General features: G+C 32.5%; 1 protein-coding gene across 1 annotated transcript; it reads left to right on the plus strand.

Moving 5' to 3' along the window:
• The first annotated feature begins 319 nt into the window (after positions 1 to 319).
• Positions 320 to 12114, plus strand: LOC132697037 (G-protein coupled receptor Mth2-like). The gene is made up of 7 exons (XM_060662291.1): positions 320 to 2489; positions 5452 to 5898; positions 6492 to 6570; positions 9835 to 10022; positions 10084 to 10258; positions 10378 to 10520; positions 11763 to 12114. The coding sequence occupies exons 1-7, from the start codon at positions 1793 to 1795 to the stop codon at positions 11933 to 11935; spliced, it is 1902 nt and encodes a 633-aa protein (XP_060518274.1). The 5' UTR covers positions 320 to 1792; the 3' UTR covers positions 11936 to 12114.

The following is a 12114-nucleotide window of genomic DNA, read 5'->3' on the forward strand; positions in this document are numbered from 1 at the left end:
GCGAAAGATGGCACCACTATCGCCGTGTGGTGCAACTTGTTAGCAAAGGTAGATGGTACTACTGCAGCATTAGTTCCAGCCCCGCAGCAGGAGATGTCATCATTGCGGTATACGCGCCGTATATTGGTGCTTGCTTTAACTAAATAATTCCATGATTTAATGCAAGATGGCGCAGTTACCGCTTTAGCGCTTGGTTCAGTGAATTCGTTATGATCCATAAAAAAAACAACCAGAAGATTTTAATGTATAATGTAATTTTGCGTCGTGTTTGAGGCGAACGGAGTTTGCCCCTCATTTCTCTGTCTCGCTTCCGCCCTCCATCTTTTTTTGGTCCAAGTTGATGCTTAAAATGGAGTCAAATAAAACCTTTTATGACAAAACCAAACAACTTATGAGGAGGTATGACAGTAGAAGCCTGCATACCACCTGCCGGTGGGGGAAGGACCTACCATGACTAAGGCGCATAATAACCGCAGATTTTGCCGCTGAGCTCTCTTTTTCAGTTCATTAACTGACTGAAATCAGCATCATTCCATGTTTCTGGTCATTTGTTCCCTCTTGTGGATTAAGTTGTTCCTGATCAACTAACCCACAGTTGGGTTGTCATCCTGATAAGCATGAAGCAATAAAAAAAATTCAATTCCTAAACAATTTAAATGGTTGTCACGAATTGTTTCATATATTTATAATGTTTTAAAGCATAAAATTATTCATCACACCCGACAGAAATGACCCGAAACTCAGTTATCAACTACTAACTTTATTTTAACTAAATTTATTTATTTGAACATTAATTTTGTTTTCATTTCCGATTCTAACTTCACCCACATTTCAACACGTGACACTGTTTAAACAAGCTGTCTTTTCAAAGTGACACTTTATGCACGCCTGATCAGTTCATATTTGAGAGTAGAAAGTGCAAACTAACCAATAATTTTCGTATCCTAATTTGGTTCGTTATGTATTATGTAGATTTTATATACTATTTAGATGAATGCAATTACTGATCAGAGCACCTCTTCACCCTTACTGTTACACCCTGTACATATAAATATATAGAGTGTCTATTTTTAACTATGTACAAATACGTTTTTTACATTACATTTTTCATTTTTTATTGCAAAGGGCTCATAGTCCAAAACTGTTTCTTATTATTCTTAAAGTGCTCTTAAAAAGCGAATCCAGAGCACGTAACGAGCTTTTCATAACCCTTAGTTTTCATAAAACATTGGAAGATGACAAGATAGAGTTAATCAAGATCTTTCGAAACCCTCACTTGCAAAACTTTCCCCTTACAGTAAAGCCATGTTTAAGTTAGATTTTGCTTCTAAATGTTTTTGAATTAGGTATTGATTTGATTACTATTTCCGGGCGATTTTAAAATTCAATTTTTTCCATTGGACATGATCGATACGCTAGAATGTTTTCTTTAGAACGATATTACTTAATTTAATTTTTTGTAAGAGTTTTACAGTATTTTGTTTATTTATGACTATGACGCTTTAAGAATGTGGCGCCAGCAACACATCAATAAACAATTTAATATAACTGAAATTCGCCAGCTACCAAAATGTTGTACTCGTTGCTGGGGTGGTTTGCAAAATCCCCCCACTCAGCAACTGCGCGCCCCGACTTCGCGAAGACTCCCCTGTGACCAGAGCTTCGACTCCCGCAACAATAAACCGACAATTCAGCCGCTGGCTACTAGTAAAGCGCTTGTTCCTCGCTTCGCAGTTGCAAGTGTACTGTTATGGCGCGATGACTAAATTTACGACCAGATAAAACCTTGAAAATGATTATTACACCTGTAGTCGTATGTGCATTGCTGCTTAATCGCGTGACGGCGTCTGAGGATCAGCTGGCTAAGTGCTGCTCTGCCGAAGATAACTTGGTGAAAGTCAAAGCAGGATTTACTTGTCAGCCGGATAGCAGACGCAGATTACAAATACTAACCGAAGAAAACAATTTTCTAAACGGTTCTGTTAGTGGTGAATGCGTAGAGGTTACCGGCGACAATTTTCTCCTCTACGAAGTGAAGAAGGAAGAACTGAACGCCATCGCCGTCATCAACGAGACATTATTTCCGAAATGCTGCCCTTTGGGGTTCGTATACGACCACGACCGCCGTTCTTGTGCTATCGGCAATAACATTTCCCACGACTTCATCAAGGGAAACTACCTAAGCGTTGGTTTACCTACATGCAAAATTATTTTGGACAAGTTCTATAAGAGCGTCGTTCATATAGAAACCATTTTGGATTTGGATGTCGTGAGCGAGGGGTCTTTTTGCCTGGACCAGAATAGTAAGGGTGGTTTCGTGGTACGAGAGTGCCAGGACAACTTGTCAATATGCCAGCGAAAGAGATGTATCAGAAAATGCTGTCCGGACGGCCAAAGTTACGTAGGGGGAGCGAATTGCATGGACACGCACGTCTACGGGGTGCAGATTGCTTCCCAGCATTTTTCGGATGGCATAGAGGATCCTGAAGGTAAAATATTTTAGGGCTACTTTGAAGTGACACTAAATCTTTAATTGTTTGCTTAATTTACAAAAAGACTCTCTGTTCTTTACTTCGCGCAAAATTACCTGCGTGTCTAATTCTTTTATGGAACTAATGCGACACGACGTCAAAAAATTCCACTTTAAATTAATATTTGCGATTTACTAGAATATTAAATTGACATAATATTTGTTCTTGTTCATTATATGAAATATAATAGTTAAGGTGGATACTGGACGCAGATACTCGCAAAGACCTAAACTAAAAAAGAAAAAACAATTTTTAACTTACATTTCGGAGATACCTTTAGCTTTAGAGAATATTACTATTTTTTCCCGTCCATACGAAAACGAATTTGGAAATAAATGTGAACTAGATTCTCAAAATTTCGTATAAGAAATTTTTCCCTCTTTTAAGCAACCACACTTCCAATGTTTAGAATAGTTGTAAATTAACTTTTGTCTTTTCAAACAAGCTTTTAACTAATATATACCCTTCTTGGTTAAAACTTCAATTAACCATTAGACAACAAAAGTGCAAGTGATTAAAATTAAATGACTAAATTTATATTTTTATATAAATTGTGATAAAGAGTCAAATTTTTTTTCCTAGTTTTTGACAGAACAAATCCAAAGTATTAAATTAAAAATTGAGTGGTTTATTTAGAAACCACAGAACCAAGTGAAACATTAATGAAATTTAGATTGTTTTCAATATTTATGTATGTTCGCATATTATTTTGTTTCTTTGTATTGCCCCATTCGCAATATGCTTGAGAATTTGAATCGTCTGGTATTGACAAACAGTAAAAACTATGGGGTAGCTTTTGAACAAAATATTACCCGCGTATGGCTTCCTTTAAATCAAAAAAACTGTCCAACATTACAACTCATTCGGCAACTACTCAACAAAACATGTTTATTGCTCTTAATACTTAAAATATTAAAAGCATACTGATATATTCAATTTACTTATACACTAGTACAAGTTGTACGAAAATGAAAAATATCATTCAATCTTAATTTTTTGCACAAATGAACATCTTTTCACAGTACGGCATGAAAAGAATAATAAACAGATAGATTTAAAATAAACCTAGCAATACGCAAATACATACATATTTCAGAAAAATATTTTGGATAATGGTTATTCGTTAATTATGACGTTAATTCTAACACGGCGCGTCTGTGTAAATAGCGTCTGGATTAAATATTATGGGATTTTACTTATGTTAAAATACATCATATTTCCATTAAGCAACGCAAGTTACGTATTGTTAATATGATAAACATTGCGGGATTATAATTTTGGTAATATAATCCAAATTAGAATAGCGTTTCAGAATATTAAATTTTATCGGAATTTTTTATTACTTAACAATGTTGAGGCCACAGTTTGGAGTCTATAAAATTTGAGACAGCCACAAACAGGCCATAAATTTCTCGATTTTTATCAAATACAGAATGGAAAAGTCGTTTTATATAATTTAAGTGAATAATTCAAATCGAGTGTTAATTTAGTTTTATGTAAAATGTGTTAGAGAAAAACTCGAAAAAAAAAGATTTGCTACAATTATACGGATTGGGTAAATATTGCTTGTTCTTCTATTGGCAAAATCTATCGGTACGGCAAGATGTACCACACGTGCTACCTAACAAGCACCGTTTGGATAGGAATATGTCCATATAATATTCGGCAGTCTATTGATGTAATGCATAGAAATGCGCAGGAATGTTATAATTCTGGATATGCCGCTGTTTCCAGCGAAATAATGTAAAACTATTTTCTTAAATTGCTATTTAATAAATTTAAAGGTATAAATCACTACATAGCAGCACTTGTCTACGTCTTTATTGATCGAAAGAGAATAGCACGGTGAGTTGCTGAGTTACCCAAAACTAACTAATGTTAATCCCAAAACCATTCATTCATCTCTTAGAACTGGTTAAGATTTGTAGAGGTGCTTTATAAAACTACATTTTGCATTTTAATATTCTTTAATATCATTTGCTCCCACGATTATAACCAAATAGAAATAAATTTGCGACCAACGCAAAGCACTCAGTCCGCATGTAATCCAATAACAGTTTAATCAGTAAAATGGTATTTGTTCCAGTTAATTCTAATAATGTAGATGACTAGGGATATACAGTGTGGTGCATTAGTTTGCGACACGAGTTTGTTTAGCACATGCACAACCAGTGACTAAAGTACCGAAAATGCTAGCGACAGTGTTTAATGAAGTACTTAGACGTTTTGAGATGAGGTCTGGTGCACGCTTGATCAGGCCATTATCTATTTTAGAATAGGGAATGGATAATACTATATTATGACACAATTTTGATAAACGACACTTTTATCACGAATTTCTACGACCAAGTACGTAATTATACGAGAGTTAGTCCGTTTTTTAACTTTTTTTTCCTTCTTACTCTTTTTGGGGATACTTTACTTTTCACTAGATTTTACATTTTTTCTTCCACCTCGTATAATGTTCAACTTGAAATATATCTAAGTGCACCAAGCCGTTACAAAAATATATTTATAAAATTGCGTCTCTTGCAAACTGATTTTGGACGTTACACTACTAAAATAATATTTTAACATTGGACTAAATAAACTACCTATTTTTGTTTTGTATTTTCTCCATATCGATTTAAATAAAAACTAATGCGAAGTCGCACATGAAAGGAAAAATAAAGCATAATTACGACAGTTAATATTTTAATTACCTAGACACACCTATGTGGGCGAATATTGCCGACGAGTATTAGTTAATAGAAAAATGAGATGGTTTTAGCCATTTTCACGATTTAATTTAATAATGTTAAGCGATAAAAAACAAAAGGGGCAAAAATATTTTGAGAAAGAAAATAGAAAGGAAATGTGCAAAACTACTCCGTCTCGATTTGAAAAATATTGATTAGAGATAATTGAAATGATATTTCAGATAACTTCGAAGTTATATATGACACGCGATGCCCCAGGGTCACTCTCCTTGCCAACAACACCATATCCTACACTATCGACAAGGATGGAGTATTCAAATATTACCACAACTACAGTGGCACGTTCATCGAAAAAACCTACGACCATCCCCAATCGTACTGCATCGAACATGCGGTCAAAAAGGAAAAGAATATTGCCGGATACCATATATTCAACTGTCACAGCCAAACTGAGGTGATTGCAAAGTTCGAGTTCACGCTCTGGGCGAAAATTGCATCGGTGATATTTCTGGTTATCACCATCGTGTGTTATATCGCCATGGGCGAGACCAGAAACACATTCGGTAAAATTCTCATAAATTACTGCGTAGCCATGATGTTGCTGATGTTGATACTGACCATTGCGCATCGCTACCTTATCGTTTCCAGAATCGAGTGTAAAATCAGAGGTAGGTAGCTAATTATATTTACGCAATTAATTTAGGAAAAAACATGAACAACTTTTGGATATGCCTGAATTTGACTGAGTTATGGACATTTACATGCCAATTTAAATGGAACCAACCCATTCACATTTTATATAAATAGTGTAGAAGTCTGGAATCTTTATTGATATACGACATACATCATAGGGAAACTTTAGTTTAAAAATCTGAAAAATGTTTGGGATAAAATTTTTTGCCGCTAAAATATTAATAATAAAATAATAATCATAATAATGATAATAATAATAATAATAATAACAGTTTTTATATAAATAGCACATTCAAAAGAAGAAAAGCACACGAAATATTAGCAAATGAATATTTGTTTGTGAGATGAACAACATATATAAATTTTAAGTTTTAAGTGTGTGGTGTATAATCGACTTGCAAAAATCAGAACAAACTATATGGATCTTAACTAAAAACTTAACGAGTTCTAATAATAGAATAAATGTTATAATTGTAATTGTAATAACTAACTAAATGTACATTTTGAGTTTTTTTGTCTGGATAAGGTACACTTTTTTGCAAGCACCAAGGAATATGATTTATTTCAGGTTATTCTATCATCCTCTTCAACTCGGCGCTATTCGCTTGGTTGAATATCATGTCTTTGGATATCTGGTTTACATTTGGGTAAGCGCTTGTATGAGTAATTTTTAATAATATCTAAAAATATCACAAAATGCTAATAAGTAAAGCTTAATGATTAAGTAATTATTGTTTTTGGACGGCTACAGAAGGTGTAATTGTCACGACCTAGACAGCATTATGTTTCATTTCGGCTTATTCTGTTTCTTTGGTTTTATTTTATTTTATTTCTATGTTTCCATTTCTTCCATTTTCAACAGGACCCTTACAGTATTAGTAACAGACCTTTTACTAAGAAACAGCATTCTCTGGAAACATCATCAAGTAATATTGACAATATTGATGATCTAAATTTTTAATAAACGATATTTTAACAGACCAGATATATCCTACTTATAAATTTACTAATTACCAGTTTTTAAAATACTGACTGATTTTACTGCGAGATCAATTGATTCGTAAGAAAACATTTTCTACATTATTAACAGAATTTTCAAACATTCGATTACCGCGAAGGTAAATAAAAAAAGTAATTAATTATTTACGTAGTTTATTGCACGCATTAGCGTTGCACGGGAGAGATGAGTTAAGATACGGATTCCAACAGCGCATATTCTAAACAATTACCAACTAAAGTAATAAAAACCTCTAATGTACCATGTCTCCTTTCAATTATATAAGTAAGTCGCTATTTTGATAACGAATGGCGGCGGCGAACATATGAAATTTAGGTTTTCTTGTTGTGAATATGCAAATTTTCTGTCATACGCTACCATGAACTTTGTAATTTTGTCTCATTTCGACTTGCTTAATCAGAATTACAGGCCAGCCTATCACAAAGTTGCCTGCACACATGGAATGATAATTTAAAAGGCACAGAGAGAAACAACTTGTCTTTGATGTCGAAAAAGGGCAGAAATAATATAATTAATAATAAGCAAAATTGTAATTAATTTCCAGTACGTTACATATAATAAAATTTTAATAATTGATGCCCGCAAATTGTGCCACATTGGATAGAATAAATCTTAATTAGGAATCACAAACACAAATCTTAAAGCATTTATTATTTTCTACGTGATAAAACAACTTACTGTATTTTTTTGTGATTTCCATTTTTGAAGAATAGTGCTTGAATTTTTTTTTTATTGATGTAAGTTTTTCATTAAGGGTGGTCATATCTATTTGACTTAGAGTTTCAGAAAAAATGTTGTCTTAAATTGGCATCGGCGCATAGAGTGAATCATAAAATTCAAGATTTTTTCGAAAATTTTAAATGAAGTCATAATTCTATTAACATTGTAAGAAAGCCTGAATAAGTTCGCAAATTTTTCTTGTAGTTCATTAACGAACTTAAAAGGGTGGAGAGAGGAGGCTCCTAAATATTATAAATATAAGGTTAAATATACATAAAATTATTTCTACTACTATTACTACCGGTGCGAGTAACAAGTCTACACAACATAAAATTAGATAAAAAATTCCCCTGAATACTATACTACAATAAATCAAAAACTTAAAAAATTAGGCATTCATAATAAAACAGCCTCTAAGTATATTAGCATAAAATTTGAAGTCATACTTTCTTTTTCCATTTGTTCATTTAAATTCTAGAAATATTCATATCGTGCCAACTTAACTCGCGCTATTGAAATTTGCTGTGTGAACCGCATATTATGCGCAATTGAAAATAATGCCAGTGAAATAATGGTCATTTTTTATTTAACTTAGAAGAATGGGCAAATTACTGCTATTAATGTGTGCTACATGGCAGATACAATGGCGCCGCTTTAAACAAGTGTTTGTTTTTGATACTGCGTTTAAGTGCTCGATAAACATAATTATACTAGGTACACTTTCAACGATAGTTACGCCAGCAAAATGTAAATTAAAAGCTCTGGAAAACATTAATCACTTTTTGGTTCATTTGTTTAGGCCTTCACACACTTAAGGTAAGAGGAAAATTGAGCGTACCTTATTTTAGTTGTGTTAGATTTTTAAAGGAATCAAAACAGTAACTTATATTGATAAACAAGATCGACTAATAACTAATAACAACCACATGGATGCCCTGTCCGGTTTTAATTAACAAAATTTTAATCATTCGACTTTTCATGTGTGGTAAAAATACCTATATGATTAAACAACAATGAACGGTAAGAACACATATTTAAGCGTGCAACACATTGGGAAATTTTTTAATTGTTCTTTTTTCACAAAAATCCAATTATTGTTGAAAGCCGGTGAATATTCGACAACCAAAATACTATTCCGAAAAGATATTTAGAATCAAACAGACATGTTTAGAAATTAATCAAAATCAAATCAAACCGGAACACATTTGCGTGAGTTCGCCATTTTTATTTTAAAAATTAAAATTAAATGATTTTTAATTTCGCAACTCTAAAACTTCGAAACAAATCTTCTTATCAAGGTAACACAACAGCCATAATTAAAAAAATAAAATTCAAAGTGCAAAATCTTTATTTTAAATGTTTATTATACGGTACGCTACTCTTTTGCAATTTTTATATTTAATGACCTACCCTGCATAAACTTTGACTTGGAACTATTCTAAGTGCATCTAAAATGGTTGACGAACATGCACTAATTTTCGGTAATAATTGTATGGGTGTAGCAGTTAATACAAAATTTCCCGTATATTGTGCACTTATGTGACCACATTGTTTTCCGCCTTTTCATTGCACAATAAACAACTATTAATTATTTTTTAACAAAAATATAAAAAAATAATATTTACGGTTATCAATAAATTAGTTCCTTACTGGTTGACAAAGTAACCGAGACAGCAATAATTCTTCTATTAATAAGTTTCGCTATCGCCTCGAAGTACGTTTGCCGATACCCTAATAATCTTGATTGTGTGCTTATAGCTAACTTACTTATTGACACGCAAACATAATGACGTAAGTCTAATAGGGCCAATACATCATCCGAGGCAGTCTATATGATACTGCAACGGAAGGGTCTAGTAATTTGACTTTTCTTTTTAATCGCCGGAAACTAAAGGAAAAAAACACAATTACTCTAATTGACAGCTGTCTTAACACCTCAAAGATTTCCATCAATAAAAATTAAAATTGATTTGAAAATAAAAACTGCACAAAAAATCCGTTTCATTTCACTTATCTACTGCCTCATTTAATACCTACGCTTTTGAAATTAAAATTTACTCTTCTTTATTTATTTTTGCCTTAAATTCATGTAATATAAACGTCCATTTCTATTAGTTTACTTTGAATTTACACGCATGTACTATACGCTTCTAAGTTAATTGTCAATTTTCAGAACACCGAAAAGGAGTATTGGAAGGGATCAACGGAAAAAGGACTTAAAAAAGATACTCTTGTATTGCCTGTATGGATGGGGAATGCCAATTTTTCACACTCTTTTGATCCTGACTCTCGAGACATTCAAAATTTTACCAGAATCCATTCAACCATACGTGGGGATATTTTTTTGCATCCTCGAGAAACGTATGTAACTTAAGTCACTTAAAAAAATGAAATTAGGTTTAATATTTTTGACCCGTTTTAGGTAATTACGCACATATAGTGTTTCTTTTGGTACCTCAACTAATACTTCAGATAATCAACACTATCCTTTTCATCAAAACCATCACTTATTGCATAAATGTAAAAAATGAAATAAGCAAAATGAATGACACCAAAGGAAGAAAGGAGAAGACCAAATTCGCAATTGATAAAGACAGGTATGTTAGGCTAGCGTACATATTAAAATATCAAGTAAACTTTCTAAGACATGTAGTAATTAATAAAAAATTGGAATTTACAATTTTACTTCTTTAATTCCCTAAATTGATTGTTTCAGGTTGAGCCTTATTATAAAACTGGCCGTGATCATGGGCGTAATTTTTGTCTTCGAAGTTATTTCAGCATTTTTCGATATGAATAAAATCAGTAGCTTCACGAAGAATTTTGAAATTGTAATGGATACCATTACCTGCTTGCAAGGTAAGATGTGTAAAAATTAAATTTTGATATTAATTTGGTGGACTATTTTATCGCAGCCATGGTAGCCAAACGCGGCATATTACAATAACAGATGTGAAGAAGCACAATTTAATAGCCTAGAAATATAAACATTGCCTGTCTGAGCGTGAGAATAATTGTTCTTATACAACATTGTTAAATGAAATCAAAACAAATCACATCCAATTTGTGTGGAACAATAATTTGCACGGTTTTAATCAATTGTCACTTATAATCTCTCCAGAACTTTCAAAAATTTGGGTGTTCATTTCGTATATTTTTCTAGGATTATTTAAAATATCACGTGTGTCTATTACAACCCTTTCTTGTAATGAACAAACTTTCATGAGTCCATAAAATGTTTTTGAAAAAATTTGTTATTCTCATTATGTCTTTTTAAAAAATCCAAACAAAACTGTATCCTCCTTTGACATTGTTCTGCACTTAGTTTTTGAGTTTTACGAAATATAAATGCTTTATCTTCATATTCCTTCAAAACTGAGTGGATTGATTTCCGAAAAATACCTGTCTCTTCAAATCCTCTAGTAATACAATCCTAATATGCCTTATTTTCTTCATGTAAAACATTGGGATTAGAATTTAATTCGTTATCGTTTTCTGCAAATTTCTTCACCAGCCTTGGAAATATCTGCTTTGAAGGAGCTCGGCGCTCTGGATAAAGTCTAATATACTGACGACAAGTTGCGGTTGCACTTTTATTATTCAGAAAGGGTACTTGAAGCATATCACTTCTTTCAAGGTTGCTAAATTCGCGAAAAATCATTTTAACAATAATGACTTGGACAATAGTTCAACCATCAACGTTGTTTATTAATATGTCAAACATAAACATATTTTTATTTCCTATTTTTGCCAAAAACGAGTGAACTAAAATATAAAGAGTGTTACATCATTTTAATCGAAATAAGATATATTATTAAACACATATATGATATACAGGATGTTCCATTTAAAGAAGTATGATGTGAGCTTATATGTCAGAAAATAGATAATGTTTTGTCTCACACGTCAGTTGGAAAAAACTTAGCTATTAACCCTACATTTTGCTTTTTTGTTTACCTTGATATCTCTAAAACAAAAAGGTAACAGCCAATAAACATGTTATCAAGATAAATTGAACGCACAATACAAGATTTTTAAAGTACTGTTTTCAGTTTAAGCAAGAACAATTTCAATAAACTTATTACATTAACGCAATTTCAGGTGTCTTCATATTTGTGATATTCATCTTCAAGAAGAAAACGCTGCATCACGTGAAACTAAAGCTAGGCTTGAGCGAGAGAAGAACGTCTTACTCCACCTCTCTAACAAGTCACTTGCCACCAAATGGGGTTCAGATGGACGTAGTCGGTAAAGGCAGCGTAAACAGTACATGAGCTTTTTTCTGCTGGTTTTGCGATTGTTTGGAAACAAGTTATACGAATTAAAGGCTGATTTTTTTTGTTGCAGTGGAATGCTGACTACCGCATTTTTTTGTAAAGACTGGATTTAAGTAACTGTCACGAATTTTAATTAGTTTAATATCTGTATAGATCAGAATAAAGTATATAATTAT

The sequence above is a fragment of the Cylas formicarius genome, unplaced genomic scaffold (assembly GCF_029955315.1).
Source record: "Cylas formicarius isolate icCylForm1 unplaced genomic scaffold, icCylForm1.1 PGA_scaffold_1__22_contigs__length_36826433, whole genome shotgun sequence".
Lineage (NCBI taxonomy): Eukaryota > Metazoa > Arthropoda > Insecta > Coleoptera > Brentidae > Cylas > Cylas formicarius.

What these genes read in the sequence shown, in the direction of transcription:
- LOC132697037 (XM_060662291.1), top strand. Translation starts at nt 1,793, where the DNA reads ATGATTATTACACCTGTAGTCGTATGTGCATTGCTGCTTAATCGCGTG. An exon ending in TGGCATAGAGGATCCTGAAG is followed by an intron (nt 2,490 to 5,451) that starts GTAAAATATTTT and finishes ATGATATTTCAG; the next exon opens with ATAACTTCGAAGTTATATAT. An exon ending in TTTTTGCATCCTCGAGAAAC is followed by an intron (nt 10,023 to 10,083) that starts GTATGTAACTTA and finishes GACCCGTTTTAG; the next exon opens with GTAATTACGCACATATAGTG.